The 19,175-nt window shown below is 41.2% G+C and overlaps 1 protein-coding gene across 1 annotated transcript; it reads left to right on the top strand.

The window, feature by feature from the left end:
* Positions 1-10: 10 nt before the first annotated feature.
* LOC110489860 (receptor-binding cancer antigen expressed on SiSo cells) lies at positions 11-16,126 on the top strand. The gene is made up of 7 exons (XM_021562812.3): positions 11-364; positions 5,277-5,371; positions 5,687-5,765; positions 6,004-6,156; positions 6,738-6,845; positions 8,898-8,992; positions 14,084-16,126. The coding sequence occupies exons 2-7, from the start codon at positions 5,289-5,291 to the stop codon at positions 14,199-14,201; spliced, it is 636 nt and encodes a 211-aa protein (XP_021418487.1). The 5' UTR covers positions 11-364; positions 5,277-5,288; the 3' UTR covers positions 14,202-16,126.
* Positions 16,127-19,175: the final 3,049 nt, after the last annotated feature.

The following is a 19,175-nucleotide window of genomic DNA, read 5'->3' as shown; positions in this document are numbered from 1 at the left end:
GATGTGTTCTACCATTGGGGGCAGAAGACAAATGCACAGCGATGCTGAGGGTGCCTCTTGCCCCGGCTTTAGTTCCACATCATCTCCTCTGTTTCAAGATGGCAGCCATGAGGCTATGAAGAAGCGATAAATGTTTCTGGAATAAATTATGAAAACAGATACTAGGTAGCAGCGTTAGACACATACGCCTGTGGTATGACTGGTATCATTATTGCAAGTGTGTTGTTTCTAGAGTGAGATTTATAAGGAAAAATACGTTGCATACCGGTATGCTCATTTGCTAAGCTAGCCAAATAAATGAATTCTGGGGACGGCCACATCTGATTCGCCAGCTGTCAGCTAAACAAGCATATTGATCTGTGCGGTGAGTGTCTGTATTTTAGCTATGAAGACAATGAACTGTGGCTACCTTCCTATATCCGTTTCAGACAAAAATCTAGCTACCTAAGACTTGATAAGAATGCCCCGTTCAAGACAACTCGGAACTCAGGAAAAAAAACGATATACGAAAGACAAAATAGATCTGAACGGTCATCTAACTCGGGAACTCGGACCTCTTTCCAGAGCACCGACCTGAAGATCACTGACCTAGTATATTTTTGAGTTCTCAGTTGTTTTGAATGGGGCATAAGACGATGCAGCAATAGAGCACCACAGTGGTGGTGTCACAATACCCATAAAACCTAGAGGTCAAACAGGGAAATTGTTCCAATCGTTTTTCAAGCCCACATTTTTCCCATATGGGACTTTAGAAACACAAAATAAGGGCTGTGTTTTGTGTATGCTTACCCTGGCGTGATGTTTTGATAACCATGGATATCTCTGACAATGTGACTTACCAATACATTAAACTATTTACTCTCAGATTCAAATGCAAAGTAGCATCAAAGTAGACAAAACTACAAATCAAACTTTATTTGCCACATGCGCCAAATACAACAAGTGTAGACTTCACTATGAAATGCTTACTTACAAACCCTAAACCAACAGTGCAGTTCGAGAAGAAGAAAATATTTACCAAGTAGGCTAAAATAAAAAGTAACACAATAAGAATAACAATAACGAGGCTATATACAGGGGGCACCGGTACCTAGTTAGTTGAGGTAATCCGTACATGTAGGTGGGGGCGAAGTGACTATGCATAGGTAACAAACAAACTATGAGTAGCAGTAGTGTACAAGAGAGGGGGGTAGAAGGTGAATTGTTAAGCAGTCTAATGGCTTGCGGGTAGAAGCTGTTGAGCCTTTTGGTTCTAGACTTGGCGCTCCGGTACTGCTTGCCATGCGGTAGCAGAGAAAACAGTCTATAACTTGGGTGACTGGACTCTATGACAAATTTCTGGGCTTTCCTCTGACACGCCTAATATATAGGTCCTGGATGGCAGGAAGCTTGGCCCCTGTGATGTACTGAGCCGTTTGCACTACCCTCTGTAGCGCCTTACGGTCAGATGCCGAGCAGTTGCCATACCAGGTGGTGATGGAACCGATCAGGATGCTCTCGATGGTGCAGCTGTAGAACCTTTTGAGGATCTGGGGACACATGCCCAATATTTTCAGTCACCTGAGGGGGAAAAGGATTTGTCGTGCCCTCTTCACGGCTGTCTTGGTATGTTTTGACCATGATAGTTTGTTGGTGATGTGGACACCAAGGCACTTGAAACTCTCGACCCGCTCCACTTCAGCCCCATCGATGTTGGAGGTCTGTTCAGACAGCCTTTTCCTGTAGTCCACGATCAGCTCCTTTGTCTTGCTCACATTAAGGGAGAGTTTGTTGTCGGTGATCAGGCTCACCACTGTTGCGTCCTCAGCAAACTTAATGATGGTGTTGGAGTCTTGTTTGGCCACGCAGTCATGGGTGAACAGGGAATACAGGAGGGGACTAAGGGCACGGCCCTGAGGGGCCCCTGTGTTAAGGATCAGCATGGCAGAGGTGCTGTTGCCTACTCTTACCACCTGGGGTCGGCCCGTCAGGAAGTCCAGGATCCAGTTGCAGGGGGAGGTGTTTAGTCCCAGTCCTTAGCTTAGTCTAGTCATGAGCTTCGTGGGCACTATGGTGTTGAACACTGAGCTGTAGTCAACATTTGCAACATAGGTGTTCCTTTTGTCCAGGTGAGAAATGGCAGTGTGGAGTGTGATTGAGATTGCGTCATCTGTGAATCTGTTGATGCAGTATGCAAATTGGTTTCCAGGATGCTGTTGATGTGAGCCATGACCAGCCTTTCAAAGCACTTCATGGCTACCGACATGAGTGCCACGGGGCGGTAATCATTTAGGCAGGTTACCTTCGCTTCCTTGGGCACAGGGACTATGGTGGTCTGCTTGAAAAATGTAGGTATTACAGACTCGGTCAGGGAGAGGTTGAAAATGTAAGTTGGGTGAAGACACTTAATAGTTGGTCCGCTCATGCTTTGTTTACACATCCTAGGATTTCCGTCTGGCCCAGCGTCTTTGTGAATGTTGACCTGTTTAAAGGTTTTGTTCACATCGGCTACCGAGAGCGTTATCACACAGTCATCCAAAACAGCTGGTGCTCTTGTGCATGCTTCAGTGTTGCTTGCCTCAAAGCGAGCATACAGTGCCTTGCGAAAGTATTCGGCCCCCTTGAACTTTGCGACCTTTTGCCACATTTCAGGCTTCAAACATAAAGATATAAAACTGTATTTTTTTGTGAAGAATCAACAACAAGTGGGACACAATCATGAAGTGGAACGACATTTATTGGATATTTCAAACTTTTTTAACAAATCAAAAACTGAAAAATTGGGCGTGCAAAATTATTCAGCACCTTTACTTTCAGTGCAGCAAACTCTCTCCAGAAGTTCAGTGAGGATCTCTGAATGATCCAATGTTGACCTAAATGACTAATGATGATAAATACAATCCACCTGTGTGTAATCAAGTCTCCGTATAAATGCACCTGCACTGTGATAGTCTCAGAGGTCCGTTAAAAGCGCAGAGAGCATCATGAAGAACAAGGAACACACCAGGCAGGTCCGAGATACTGTTGTGAAGAAGTGTAAGCCGGATTTGGATACACAAATATTTCCCAAGCTTTAAACATCCCAAGGAGCACTGTGCAAGCGATAATATTGAAATGGAAGGAGTATCAGACCACTGCAAATCTACCAAGACCTGGCCGTCCCTCTAAACTTTCAGCTCATACAAGGAGAAGACTGATCAGAGATGCAGCCAAGAGGCCCATGATCACTCTGGATGAACTGCAGAGATCTACAGCTGAGGTGGGAGACTCTGTCCATAGGACAACAATCAGTCAGTCGTATATTGCACAAATCTGGCCTTTATGGAAGAGTGGCAAGAAGAAAGCCATTTCTTAAAGATATCCATAAAAAGTGTCATTTAAAGTTTGCCACAAGCCACCTGGGAGACACACCAAACATGTGGAAGAAGGTGCTCTGGTCAGATGAAACCAAAATTGAACTTTTTGGCAACAATGCAAAACGTTATGTTTGGCGTAAAAGCAACACAGCTGAACACACCATCCCCACTGTCAAACATGGTGGTGGCAGCATCATGGTTTGGGCCTGCTTTTCTTCAGCAGGGACAGGGAAGATGGTTAAAATTGATGGGAAGATGGATGGAGCCAAATACAGGACCATTCTGGAAGAACCTGATGGAGTCTGCAAAAGACCTGAGACTGGGACGGAGATTTGTCTTCCAACAAGACAATGATCCAAAACATAAAGCAAAATCTACAATGGAATGGTTCAAAAATAAACATATCCAGGTGTTAGAATGGCCAAGTCAAAGTCCAGACCTGAATCCAATCGAGAATCTGTGGAAAGAACTGAAAACTGCTGTTCACAAATGCAAATTTTGCACGCCCAATTTTTCAGTTTTTGATTTGTTAAAAAAGTTTGAAATATCCAATAAATGTCGTTCCACTTCATGATTGTGTCCCACTTGTTGTTGATTCTTCACAAAAAATACAGTTTTATACCTTTATGTTTGAAGCCTGAAATGTGGCAAAAGGTCGCAAAGTTCAAGGGGGCCGGATACTTTCGCAAGGCACTGTACGTACAGTCACTGAGGGGACGACGTCCTCGATGCACTTATTGATGAAGCCGATGACTGAGGTGGTGTATTCCTCAATGCCATTGGATGAAACCCGGAACATATTCCAGTCTGTGCTAGCAAAACAGTCCTGTAGTGTAGCATCTGCGTCATCTGACCACTTCCGTATTGAGCGAGACACTGGCACTTCCTGCTTTAGTTTTTGCTTGTTAGCAGGAATCAGGAGGATACAATTATGGTCAGATTTGCCAAATGGAGAGCTTTGAATGCATCTCTGTGTGTGGAGTAAAGATGGTCTTGGATACCCCCCCTGGTTGAACATGTGCCCTGCTGGTAAAACTGATGTAACGTCTGCATTAACGTCCCCGGTCACTAGGAACGCTGCTTCTGGGTGAGAATGTTCTTGTTTGTTTATAGCCTTGTAGAGTTGGTTGAGAGCGGTCTTAGTGCCAGCTTTATTTTGTGGTTGGTAAATAGACGGCTACGAATAATACAGATAGTGCGGTCAACAGCTTATCATAAGGTACTCTTCCTCAGGAGAGCAATACCTCAAGACTTCTTTAATCCCTGCAAGCTCCTGCATGTCATCTCCAGCTGACACCTTTGCTGACAGACATTGTACATTTTTTAAACTTGCACAAGACCATTCACAGAATTTCTCATTTAAAGAAATGTAGCCAATTTGTTCATTACTACATTTAGCTAACATTAGATAGTTAATCCAGAGATTGCTTACCTTTGCCCCAATTTAACAGTCATCCAGATCATCTTGACACTTGTAGTTATTTATGATAGCAACATTGGCAGCTATTTAGCGTTTCATTTTTGGTGGGTAAATACAGGCGGATATATTGATAAAAGTCACCTTGTCCTAGAGAGATTTACACGGTTATGAAAACATCATGCCAGGGTAAGCCTACACTAAATACAGTCCTTATTTTAAGTGTTTCTAAAATCCTCTATGGGAAAAATGTATTAATGGTGGAAGAACAATTGGAACCGTTTCCCTATTTGACCACTAGGTTTTATGGGTATTGTGACACATACTGTGTATTCTTTAACTTGCCAGGAGGAAGAAGTAACCTGGAAGAAAATATCTAGCTAACTTTCTAGCTATGCTAATGACAAAAGCTATAACAACTAGCAAGCTTACTCATTATTAGATAGATGTTGATGACAGTCTTGCTGGAAAATTCTGAATATAAATGCAATGGATTTGTGAACAATGGTATGTCCTCCTTTTAGCTCAACTTCACCATGGCCATCTCTCAGTTTCGCCTTTTCAAGATTTGCACATGGCTTGCAACCTTCCTTTCATTCTTCAGAAGGTTAATGTGCAGGTAAGGAACAACCATTATGTTGAATTGAAAGAAGCAAAACTGATCTAGAACCCTTTGCCGTGTCAAACTATGTCTGGATAGATTTTGACACATCTTAAAGCCACAGTGTGTAGGATTTCCAGTCATTTTACTTGGTTGAAATGTATGTTTAATCTCCTGGAACGTTATTCCTTGAGGACAACAAACACATTAGCATAGAAATGAAATCCTATTTGCATGTGAAAATTGCATCCCATGGAATGCCTTTGCTCTAAAATGTATGTTTTTGTGGTGGCCCACAGTTTGATGGTAAGCACATTGTGTTTTTTGACATAGATCTGGGAGGTTGCGTAAGCTAAGCGGCGATCAGATATCTCTTCCAATTACGGTTGATTTTTCATCGGTGCCCAAACAGGTCAGTGATATACAAGTTTATAAGCTACAGCCTATTATTGCTAACATGAGGCAAGTGCTTAGTCGATTCCCTTTACATCCCTAACAAACCTGTTGTCATTAATTACATCATCAAACATTTATTGTGCAACCAACAGTCAGTGTTTACATTGTGGCACACTTAAATGCTTTCTCTTTATTTTTGTCATATTATTTTTTACAATAAACTTAATTTACACCTTTAACCAAACCCTGTGCAGCCAGAGATTGAAGAATGGAGCTCGTGGGATGAAGAAGGTCCCACAAGTATCAAGATCGAGGGCGGTAACGGCAACGTGCCACCTCAGCCTGGCGAGGAAGAGGAACCAGACTACTTCAAAGACATGGCTCCCACCATCAGGAAAACACAGAAAGTAGGCTGGGTCTTCATTTCAAGCTGAAATCTGTGTAAAGTGCCACTGTTCGCCCCAGCATCTTTTGTTGTTGTGTTTGTTTTGTTTAGTTTAGTTGAAACTCAGGAGAGGAGTGTCCTGCAGCGTGGTGTGATGCGCATGCAATGATGTCCGAGGGGGGGGGAAACCGTGTTTGTTGTTCAAGTATCCCAAATGGAAGAGGCATTTTCACTAAGTACAGATTCCAGCTTTAAGTGCACTTCTCAACACTAATTGAAGGTAGACTTAGCAATATACATTTACCAAAAGGGAGGAGCAGGGTAATTCCCAACACAAACAAAAATTGTCTAATGGGCGAGGCTGCACTGTTCAACATTTTGTTATCACCCAGCTATCACATGGCATGAGAGAGTGAAGAAAACTCCCGTGCACATGCGCTGATGCTTAACAGTATCTGTATTGGTGATGATGAGTGCAGCCTCTTGCCTCACACTCTGTCGACAATATCGCTGGCCACGCTGCTGCTTGTAGTCATGCCATATCATATTGTTGAGTCTTAGTAGTTTTAACTTGTCTCCTTTCTCGCTCTGTCCCCACCCCAGATTGTGCTGAAGAAGAGGGAGCCACTCAACTACTTGGTACCCGATGGCAGTGCGGGCTTCTCCAGCAGACTGGCAGCCACTCAGGACACCTCCTTCATCCAGCCATCTGTGAGTTCGTGTACCACCGACCAATGTACAGTGTCTATAGACAGTTTACAACCCCTTGAACTTTTTTTCACATTTTGCTCCCATAAAATTACATTTTTTATTTTATTTTTTTTATTTTGTTCTTCCTACAGAGCTACACAAACCACACCTCATTTTCAAAGTCAAAGAAAGTTATAGAAAATGTTCTAAATGAAGAAAAAACAACTGAAATATCATAATTGGATAAGTCTCCACTCCCCTGTGTTAATACTTGGTGGAAGCACCTTTGGCAGCCATTGCAGCTGTTAATTATTTGGAATAAGATTAGACCAATTTTGCACAAATCTTAGGGCAACATATATCCATTGTTTTTGTCAAAATTGCTCAAACTCATAACATTTAGCTGGGGATCATTGAGGGACAGCGATATTTAAACTTTGTCTTAGATTCTTTTGTAGCAGGTTAAAGTCAGGACTGAGACTAGACCACACTGGAACACTCAACACCTCTTGGAAAGCTATTCTGGCGTGTCTTTGGCATTAAAATGTGTGTAATTGTCTCCCTGAAAAAGGTTAAGTATATCTCAGGTTTAGGGTTACAGTAGACTGAGTCGGGTTTTCCTCTAACTTTTTGATCCTGACAAAATTCGCAGTCCCTGCCGATGACAAGCATACCCATAACATGATGCTGCCACCACAATACTTGGAAATGGAGAGGGTTTCACTTTGTGTTGTATTGGATTTGACCCAACCCTGTCATTTTTAATATTACTTAACAGCCTCGTTACAAACAGAGTGGATCATTTGCAGTGATTTATTTTTTATTTTTACACAAGCTTATTTATTTTCACTTTGTCATACAGGCCAGGAATATGGAGTGAATGCAATGTTGTTTCTTTCAGTTTCTGAAAACCTAACTCTGGGATAGACACACTAGAACGGCTTTCCAAGAGGTGTTGAGTGTTACTGAGTGGTCTAGTCTCAGTCCTGACTTAAATCTGCTTAAAAAAAATCGAAGACAAGGTTTGAATATGGCTGTCCATAAAATATTTCCAACCAAATGTAAAGAGCTTGAGCAATTTTGACAAAAACAATGAATATATGTTGCCCTAAGAGTTGTGCAAAGTTGGAAGAATCTTATTCCAAGTTATTCACAGCTGTAATGGCTGCCAAAGGTGCTTCCACCAAGTATTGACACATGGGGGTGGAGACTTATCCAATTATGATACTTCAGTTTTGCAATTTTTTCTTAATTTGGAAAATGTTCTATAACTTTCACTTTAAAACTGTGGAGTAGGTTGTGTCTAATTGAATCTCTTCTTACATTTAAGGCAGCAAACTGTGGAAAAAAGTTCAAGGGGGTGTTGACTTTCTATAGGCACTGTACCACTAGTCTCTTGTGATAGACTGTTAACATTTATATTATCATCTGTTGACCTCTGCTGATTCTAAGATGGGGGTGAGGTGAGCTCCTTGTACGATGGATTAGTGTCACTAATTATTTTTTGATGAATACTGATTTTGCAGAGGTGGTATTTGAAGTTAGGGTGGGTTTAAAAAAAAAAAACTTGAATGGTCACTGATAACATCCTAAAATTGTTGTACAGCCTGGATTGTAAACATAGGTGGACTTTTGAAAGGGGACGTGCTGGGGAGGGGCTTTGGGAGAGGCTTGTAGAGGGGTTGCACTGCTCCATCCACTGTTTCCAGATTTCAAAACCTCAGCCACCAAAAGCTGAGAAGCTAGCCAGCGCCTGTCCAATTTCTTGTTCCAAGGATTACAGACCAGCTCACAACTGCACTATGATGAAGTCTGGGTTTCTTTTTAGTTCACCATCTCAAAAGTAGTTTGCTTTAGTTGGACCAGTGCTGTGACATTTGTTCATTCCCAAAAGTGCACATTTCCAGGAGTGCACAAGTCCTCCAGGGCCACAGTTCTCTGTATTCAGGTTGAATTAAGGTTTATAGCGGTGTGAAGAATAGTTGCTAATGGAGATTAGGTCACCACTGCCATCCTATACTGTGTCAGTGACTGTGTCCTGACTGAATTCCTGTCCTCCTCTCTGTCCCACAGTCTGAGCTTGGAGACATGGATACCTGGCACGAGGATACCAACGCCTGGGAGGATGAGTCGTCAGATGCTGCCTGGGAGGCCGATTTAGTGCTCAGGTGATAGCACTTTCTATTATTATTACTATATTGTCTAAAGCAGAGGTATTCAAATATTACCCTACAATGTCCGAAGCCTGCTGGTTTTTTGTTTTACCTGATAATGAATTGCACCTACCCTGGTGTCCCAGGTCCAAATCAGTCCCTGATTGGAGGGGAAGAATGTGGGGGGAAAAAGCAGTGGAACGGGTTTCAATGTAGTCTGCGCGGGACTGATTGCTTCATCCTGCTCCCAACCGCTACCTCATAGCTGGTTCTGAACCCAACTGCAGACCTGCAATGTTATTTTAGGCATATGTGATGCAGCTCGCTTGCCAGCATTGGTCCCAGCAATTTTGCACCATTAGGCAATATCAAAATGTGCAGAAATAACCCAGGAAATAGCTTAGGTTAAATTTCCTGAGATTCTTGCATGTCCCATTATATTAAGCTATCGGTATTACTGGGCTGTATCAGCCAATATGCTAGACATAGTTTGAAGAGAGCAGAGTTGGAGAGACTTGCACTTTCTCTTGAGCTATTTTTATAGCCTAACTTTTTTATGAGTGGGAAGATTTTCAGACTAAGACAAATATCGGTTATAAATATTTATTTCTAGGCAATGTAGTAAACTATAGCCTCATCATATTCAGGTCGTACATTTCCTTGGAAAGATAACTGCCAGTGATTCTTCACCCATGCATTGGCAGCCTACTCTATTTCAATGAGACCAAACATATACACTATATGACCAAAAGTATGTGGACACCTGCTCATCGAACATCTCATTCCAATCTCATGGGCATTAATATGGAGTTGTTCCCCCCTTTTCTGCTATAACAGCCTCCACTCTTCTTGGGACGCTTTCCACTAGATGTTGGAACATTGCTGAGGGGACTTGCTTCCATTCAGCCACGAGCATTAGTGTTGTTGGGCACTGATATTGGGCGATTAGGCCTGGCTCACTGTCGGCGTTCCAATTCATCCCAAAGGTGTTCAATGGGATTGAGGTCAGGGTTCTGTGCAGACCAGTCATGTTCTTCCACACCGATCTCGACAAACCATTTCTGTATGGACCTCGCTTTGTGCATGGGGGCATCCTCTCTAGGTTTCTTCCTAGGTTTTGGCCTTTCTAGGGAGTTTTAGCCACCGTGCTTCTACACCTGCATTGGTTGCTGTTTGGGGTTTTAGGCTGGGTTTCTGTACAGCACTTTGATATATCGCGTGATGTAAGAAGGGCTATATAAATACATTGGATTTGATTGTCATGCTGAAACAGGAAAGGGCCTTCCCCAAACTGTTGAAACAATGTTGGAACCACAAAATCATCTAGAAATAAAATATATATGGTTATATTACGTAAGAACAATGGTGCAACATTAATAAAAAATTATATTATTTTCTAACAAATGCGCTTTCTCCCGTGTTGGATAGCAGTCACTCTCTGCGGTTTTGGAACACATATGTGCAATGTTGAATTGGCGCCTTTTCCTAGACCTTGTTGCTATGTGAGTAATATCAAAGTTAACCGGCATATTGGTGTTGAGAATAGAGGTCGACCAATTAATCGGAATGGCCGATTTAATTTGGGCCGATTTTCAAGTTTTCATAACAATTGGTAATCGGCATTTTTGGACACCGATCATGGCCGATTACATTGCACTCCACGAGGAGACTGCGTGGCAGGCTTGACTACCTGTTATGCGAGTGCAGCAAGGAGCCAAGGCAAGGTGCTAGCTAGCATTAAACATATCTTTATAAAAAACAATCATAACATAATCACTAGTTAACTACACATGGTTGATGATATTACTAGTTTATCTGGCTTGTCCTGTGTTGCATACAATCAATGCGGTGCCTGTTAATTTATCATTGAATCACAGCCTACTTCGCCAAACGGGTGATTTAACCAGCGCATTCGTGAAAAAAAAGCACTGTCGTTGCACCAATGTGTACCTAACCATAAACATCAATGCCTTTCTTAAAATCAATACACAAGTATATCTTTTTTTAACCTGCATATTTAGTTAAAATTGCCTGCTAACATGAATTTCTTTTAACAAGGGAAATTGTCACTTCTCTTAGCGTTCTGTGCTACAGAGTCAGGGTATATGCAGCAGTTTGGGCCGCCTGGCTCGTTGCGAACTGTGTGAAGACTATTTATTCCTAACAAAGACAACCAACTTCGCCAAACGGGGGATGATTTAACAAAAGCGCATTTGCACGAATGTACCTAACCATAAACATCAATGCCCTTCTTAAAATCAATACACAGAAGTATATTTTATTAAACCTGCATATTTCGTTAAAATAAATCCAGGTTAGCAGGCAATATTAAACTAGGGAAATTGTGTCACTTCTCTTGTGTTCATTGCACGCAGAGTCAGGGTATATGCAACAGTTTGGGCCGCCTGGCTCGTTGCGAACTAATTTGTCAGAATTTTACGTAATTATGACATAACATTGAAAGTTGTGCAATGTAACAGGAATATTTACACTTATGGGATGCCACCCGTTAGATAAAATACGGAACGGTTCCGTATTTCACTGAAAGAGTAAACGTTTTGTTTTCTACATTATAGTTTCCGGATTTGACCATATTAATGACCTAAGGCTCGTATTTCTGTGTGTTATTATGTTATAATTAAGTATATGCTTGGATAAAGCAGTCTGAATGAGCGGTGTTAGGCAGCAGCAGCCCCGTAAGCATTCATTCAAACAGCACTTTCGTGCGTTTGCCAGCAGCTCTTCGCTGTGCTTCAAGCATTGAGCTGTTTATGACTTCAAGCCTATCAACTCCCGCGCTAGTTAGCGAGTTGCGCGCTAATAGCGTTTCAATCGGTGACATCACTCCCTCCGAGACCTTGAAGTAGTTGTTCCCCTTGCTCTGCAAGGGCCGCGGCTTTTGTGGAGCCATGGGTAACGATGCTTCGTGGGTAACTTTTGTCGATGTGTTCCTGGTTCGAGCCCAGGTAGGGGCGAGGAGAGGGACGAAAGCTATACTGTTACACTGGCAATACTAAAGTGCCTATAAGAACATCCAATAGTCAAAGGTATATGAAAATACAAATGATATAGAGAGAAATAGTCCTATAATTCCTATAATAACTACAATCTAAAACTTCTTACCTGGGAATATTGAAGACTCATGTGAAAAGGAACCACCAGCTTTCATATGTTCTTATGTTCTGAGCAAGGAACTTAAACGTTAGCTTTTTTACATGGCACATATTGCATTTTTACTTTCTTCTCCAACACTTTGTTTTTGCATTGTTTAAACCAAATTGAACACGTTTCATTATATATTTGAGGCTAAATTGATTGTAATTATATATTATATTAAGTTAAACTAAAAGTGTTCATTCAGTATTGTTGTAATTGTCATTATACAAGAACCAATGGTGAAAAAAGTAACCAATTGTAAAAGATACCTTTAATGGCACCGTTTTTATTGTATTTGTTTTATAAATGTAAAAAAAAATGTAGGATAGCCAGGGCACACTAAAACACTCACACATAATTTACAAACATAGCGTGTGTTTAGTGAGTCCGCCAGATCAGAGGCAGTGGGATGACCAGGGATGTTCTCTTTAATAAGTGCGTGAATTGGTCTAGTCCTGCAAAGCATTCAAAACGTAGCAAGTACTTTTGGGTGTCAGGGAAATTGAATGGAGTAAAAAGTACATTATTTTCTTTACGAAAGTGGTGAATTAAAAGTTGTCAAAAATATAAATAGTAAAGTACAGATACCCCCCAAAAACATAAGTACTTTACACCACTGTTGAGAACAATGGGCGGAGGCAGCAACGGAGTTAGGAGTTAAGAGCTCATCCTGTTTAGGCTTTATACCGTAACTTACTTAGGCCTGTATTTCAATACTTTATATAGGCTACTGTATCAATCATTAATTTGTTCATGTCATCACACAGCATACAAATCATTCATGATTTGATATGCAATCAAGCATTTTCGTTTTTAAATTATTACTGTAAACAATAAATAAACCGTTCCATTTCGGAAATTGCATTCACAAATGAATGCGACTGTTTTTAGTCTTTGCTGTGATAAAGGCTTTACAAATAAAACATTTTTGTTGATCTCCAATATTTTCCACAAAAAGTAACATTTATTCCACACATCTGACTTCCCCTTTACCTCCTGAGCAACCATTAAAACATTCCCCTCGTTTCGAGTTTACTTGTCCCGTCCTCTGCATCCATTTTGCTGTCACATGTTCAGAGTTTGTTATAACCAATTGTTTGATGTGATTATAATATGCTATAGGTCAGGCCCCATTGGTCACGTGCATGTGATGCATACATTTGTCACCTAACTAGAGCAAGGGTTGAGGGAATAGGGCATGTTTCTCCTAAACAAGTTAGGGATGTCAGTAACAGAACTTTTCAGTCAGAAATGGCTGTAATTATGTTGCAGCTTCAGCAACATGGACAGCGCAACAAACACTGTTGCTGTTCTGTGGTGTTCACTACAGCAGGGAGGAGAGGGAGACAATGGTTGCAAGTCACACAGTCACTCGCTGTCATTTTTTATTTTTTACCAGCGCAGCAAGTCTGAGCCCTGCCCTACACAATCAAATCAAATGCGGTCGTACTCCCTCTAGTCATTTGTATCTTTTAATTATCTCATCAAACGGTGCGCTTAAAGCATCAGACAAGCTCAGTGCGTATAGTTGATTTGGTTAAAACACATAGGATGTGTCATTTTATGGAAGAATACACATTTAGAACTAGACTAGACAACTCAAGTTCGACCAATATTTGTTTTAGTTGGGGACAGCCCTAGTTCAATGTGAAACTCCTGTCATGTTCAGTGTCATATTGCTGTCATATAGTTGATCTAAAAGTTTAATTGTTATCCAGCAGATGGCAGTATATTAAGAATGTTCAACAGCTTCAACACGAAAGAACGGCATTATTTTCACAAAGAAAATTCTGGCTTCAGGGAGACTTGTCTGGCAGTACTTTTTGTGAGGTTTTTTGCTCTCTCTACCTCTGTGAACCATCACCTTTGCTCTCTCAAAAAGCTTAGTAATGAGGTTTGTTGCAATCATTTTAAACTCATACCCTTTTCTGTCGTTTCAATGTCTTCCAGACAACAGAAGATGGCAGAGAGAGAAAAGCGTTCCATGGAACAGCAGAGGAAGAAGATGGAGAAGGAGGTTCAGAGGATGATGAAGAAGGACCAGAAGATTGCTGTCAAGCTCTCGTAACATTTTTTAGAGCACTCGTCCCTTGAGCCAGAAGGCAAAAAAAGAAACACTGAGACAAACTTCATCATGCCATCCTCTAGTCATCTCCACACGAAGATCATCTCTACTCCACAAAGCGGTCATTTAAAATAAATCTCTGTCCACCAGCCATCATTTGAGGCATGGCTTGGCCAGTGTGATGTTTGTTCAGTGACTGTTGCATTCAGCTATCGGAAGGCACTTCATTCCTGGGATGTGTTCATTAGGGCACGCAACGGAAAACGGAAATGAGTATTTCTTATCTGACAAGTCCAGGAAGTCACTCCCTGATTCAGTCCATTTTCTTCTGTTTTGCGCTGAATGAACACTACCATACTCTGCGCAATGCCCTTTGGTAATGCCCTATGTCAGAGACTGGGTATCAAATGTCACTCTGGCTAAGTATGACACTGGGTTCAGGTAGATAGTTTTGAGTTGTCCATTTGTATTTCCCAGGAATATGTGTAAATATACTGGTACCTATAGTACAAGTGGAGTCTCAAAAGAGACTTATTTCTATGACATTTGTCTTATTTATAACATGAAGGACAAAGGTGTGTAATTAAATGTAAGTCTCACTGTGTATCAGTTACATACATCCCTTTGTTGGCTTGGTTATTGTGCTTTTTAATTACGTTTCTCGTCATCGTTGTTCGAAAACACATTCTCTCATTGACGTTGCTTGATATTCCTGATGTACTTTTGCTGTACAGCCTTCAATATGCTGAATTGCACATTTTTGAATTGAAGGCTTTAAAAGAAGAGTTTCAGACTGAGGGTGTGGACACTGTCAAGGGGATTTGGGAATTTAATTGAGCCTTACTCAAGAGTTGGCTGTGGATTCCTATGGTAATCCTATGGTTACTGATCGGCCAGGCTCAACATTTTTGACGTCTTGAATAATCAAAACATTTTCCTGTTTGTTCTTATCCCTGCTTTTTAATACACCAAAATAGAAGCGGCGACTCTAACGACTTTTGTCTTTTATTATTATGTTGAATGTGTTTTTATTTTTTTATTTTACACGTTCAATGTAGCATAACGCATACAAACTCTGTCTCTGTGTTATCTGAGAAAGTTTGGTTATCAGACATGGCCAACTCACATCCTTGATCAGTGATCATAGCAAATAAAAAGATGCAAAGCTCTGTGCTCCCCTCCTCATTTAATTTGCAGATGGTTAATAACAGAATCAGTCAAAATATTTCATAAGTTAAAGCCTTTTCCATTGCCTGGACCAATAACCTGTTACGTATCAATATGATTTTGGTATGGTCAATCGGTGTCGAATCAAGTGGATCTTTTTGTGAAGGAAGTGTGTGTTGTGTGCGAGTGCCCAGCAACTGGTGTATGAGACTGGAATGTCAAGCAGAAGGGTCTAGTTGCCATAGAAACATATTTGCAGAGATGGCGCTGTAGAACTGACATAAGGCATTTGCAATCAAACAGACCTGTTGGATTAGAATAACAATTGATAGTACCTTTTCCAAATTTGTGTTTTCCTTATACCATCAGTGGGGTATCCTGTATATAATATGGGGATTCTGGCAAAAGTAGTTTTTATATTGAATGTCTAAGTGAACGATACCTTTTAAACATTGGTGTTTTCATGGTTATTTTAGGTGGGGCTTTGTGGTAAATGAGGGATTCATTTATTTTTTGCAGAGAATATTGATATCGATGATATTGATAATAAAGAATATTGATAGTATTATATTGCCCATTGCATGGAACATTGGATCAGGAAGAAAGAGATTGTTAGCCACAGACAATTATGAAAATACTGCTGACCTTTGTGCTTTTGCTTTCTTTGCAAATTCTTCTTCCAATTGTTATCAAAGTCAGCATGATGGGGATACATGAAAATGTTTTTCTTTGTCAATAAAGATCTCTTTTTTTGCACATTCTTTATTTTTCTATGGTAAATCTCTGGATCCCTTTTCAATTGTGTCTAAATGTTAACCAATATTAGAGTCATGACAGAAACAAAGATACAAAACCAATGAAGCAAGTGAATTTCAAGATTAAATCACTTTTGCTCTTTTCATACTTGTGTGAATTTTTAGTATTGGAATAAAATGTCCTCCCAAGATTCACTCAAGCCATATTATTTCTCTGAACCACCCATGATTTATTGCATTAGGAAAAACTCCCATTATGAATAAACCTTTTACGTGCCTGTAGCCCAGTGTCATTAGATATGCTTGTTCTCTAAGTAGATTAATAGGGCATTTTAATCTTGTGCAAGGCAAATTCCTTTCAAATGCTTTTCAAATCCAAGGTCAGACATGTAACAACATCATCACAATTTCAATGTCTCTCAAAAACACCCCTGCTTGACCAAACCACTCAAAGACTGATCATGACCTACTTTTAGGGAACTAAATGTCTCACTCATCAGTTTTTCGGGAAGAGTTGGGGTAGACATCGCTGAGGGATAATCTGCTCGGTTCCTGCAGAATTATAATTATTTTTCCATTGTAAAAATGTAATTGTCTCATCTGTGTCAGTAATAGCCATTCTAAGTAAACTATCCATATTTTATCCTGCTGGTATGTTAACCACTACTAGCTCTCTCTGGCACTATCTCAATCCATCTTTCCTTGATTCCTCACATCCGATCGCCTCCCCTCCTCAAAATGCATTGGAGAAGGTCAGAGGGGAGGGACCTTGGTCCGTCTCCTCAAGTACAATTGAGAAGGATGCAGGGAGATAGGATGCATGGATTCAAAGAAAGACAAATTGAGACAGCCCTGAACTCAGCTAATGCTGCATTCGTAACCAAGTGGGAGGTGGGAATTTGCCAGTTGTGAAGTCATAAATAACAGTTGAATGCATTCACATGCTATGAACTCGTTGAGAAATGCTAATTGGCTAATGGCCAACAAGCTGAGTAAACCATAAACTAAAAGTTTGGCTATCATGCCTGTAAACAAATTATGTTCAAAAACCATATTAATAGATAGCATTTTATAAATAAAGTTTTATTGCATTTAACTGCCGAAAATGCTGTTATCAAGGTAATTTCCTTAGTAGTTTATGTCAGAGGTCAGCAGGTGAGAGAAATGAGAGCTCAGGATGATAAATGAGTTCCCCACTAGTAATTACCTGTTGGAGGGCCATTCGAATGTGGTAAATTCCCACTGGTAACGAATGCAGCTTGACTCCACCCTCCCTCCCCATATTGATTATTCCTTCTCTTTGCTACCAGGCCTGGTTGCAGAGAGAGATTACAGCAGATGGAATGATTCATCAGTCTGCTTGCACTCTAATGAACAGAGGATCATGGTTATGTAACGGAACAACCCCATATGGCAGTAGGGGAAATGGGTTATTTAGCATCGCATGGGACTTCTCATTCCAACTCCAGTCTCAATGCATCAGTCTGCCAGGTGATTAGATTTACTTTAATCCTCACACAAACATAGATGTATCGTGACATGTGAAAACATAGTCTGTGTGTGTAAACAGTCTCTGCTGATCTGTGGCATGACCTTTCTTCAAAGATTGTCGGACTCAGAACCACCATCTTGCACCACCACCATCTTGAAGTTCCACTCTGGCAAGTCTAATGCACTTCCATTGTAAACTGCCCAGGGGACATTGAACACAGCCTGAAAAAGCCATTGCATTTTTTGTTTGATAAACACTGAACAAAAATGTACATGCAACACTTTCAAAGATTCTACTGAGTTACAGTTCATATTAGGAAATCAGTCAATTGAATAACTGAATTAGTCCCTATTCTATGGATTTCACATGACTGGGAATACAGAAATGCATCTGTTAGTCACAGATACCTGTGGGGTGTAGGGTCATGGATCAGAAAACCAGTCAGTATCTGGTGTGACCACCATTTGCCTCATGCAGTACGACACATCTACTTCGAATAGAGTTGATCAGGCTGTTGATTATGGCCTGTGGAATGTTGTCCCACTCCTCTTCAATGGCTGTGTGAAGTTGCTGGATATTGGCAGGAACTGGAACACACTGTCATACATGTCGATCCAGAGCATTCCAAACATGCTCAGCGGGTGACATGTCTGGTGAGTATGCAGGCCATGGGAGAACTGGGACATTTTCAGCTTCCAGGAAATGTGTACAGATCCTTGTGACATGGGGCTGTGATTTATCTTGCTGAAACATGTTATGGCGGCAGATGATTGGCATCACAATGGGCTTCAGGTTCTCATCACGGTATCTCTGTGAATTCGATAAAATGCATTTGTGTTTGTTGCCAGCAGCTTATGCCTGGCCGTACCATAACCCCACCGCCACCATGGGGCACAACGCCAACATGATGCCATACACGCTGCTATCTGCCCAGTACAGTTGAAACCGGGATTCATCCGTGAAGAACACACTTCTCCGGCGTGCCAGTGGCCATCGAAGGTGAGCATTTGCCCACTGAAGTCAGTTACAACACTGAACTGCAGTCAGGTCAAGACCCTGGTGAGGACGAGACAATCCCGCAGGTGAAGAAGCCGGATGTGGAGGTCCTGGGCGGGCGTGGTTACATATGGTCTGGGGTTGTGAGGCCAGTTGGACATACTGCCAAATTCTCCACAACTATGGGGTGGCTTATGGTAGAGAAATGAACATTGAATTCTCTGGCAACAGTTCTGGTTGACATTCTTGCAGTCAGCATGACAATTGCACGATCCCTCAAAATGTAATGCCACAGATGTCATGTGACAAAATTACACATTTGAGTGGCCTTTTGTCCCCAGCACAAGGTGCACCTGCGTAATGATCATGCCGTTTAATCAGCTTCTTGATATGCCACACCGGTCAGGTGGATTAATTATTTTGGCAAAGGAGAAATGCTCACTAACAGGGGCTCAAAAATAAGCTTTTTGTGCACATGGAAACATCTTATTTCAGCTCATGAAACCAACACTACAGTGTTTATTTTTGGTTCAGCGTAATATGCAAAGGCTCAGACAGAGCTCTGTT

The sequence above is a fragment of the Oncorhynchus mykiss genome, chromosome 2, assembly GCF_057628025.1.
Source record: "Oncorhynchus mykiss isolate SJ-2025 chromosome 2, ASM5762802v1, whole genome shotgun sequence".
Lineage (NCBI taxonomy): Eukaryota > Metazoa > Chordata > Actinopteri > Salmoniformes > Salmonidae > Oncorhynchus > Oncorhynchus mykiss.
This window is presented reverse-complemented; position numbering and strand designations above follow the sequence as displayed.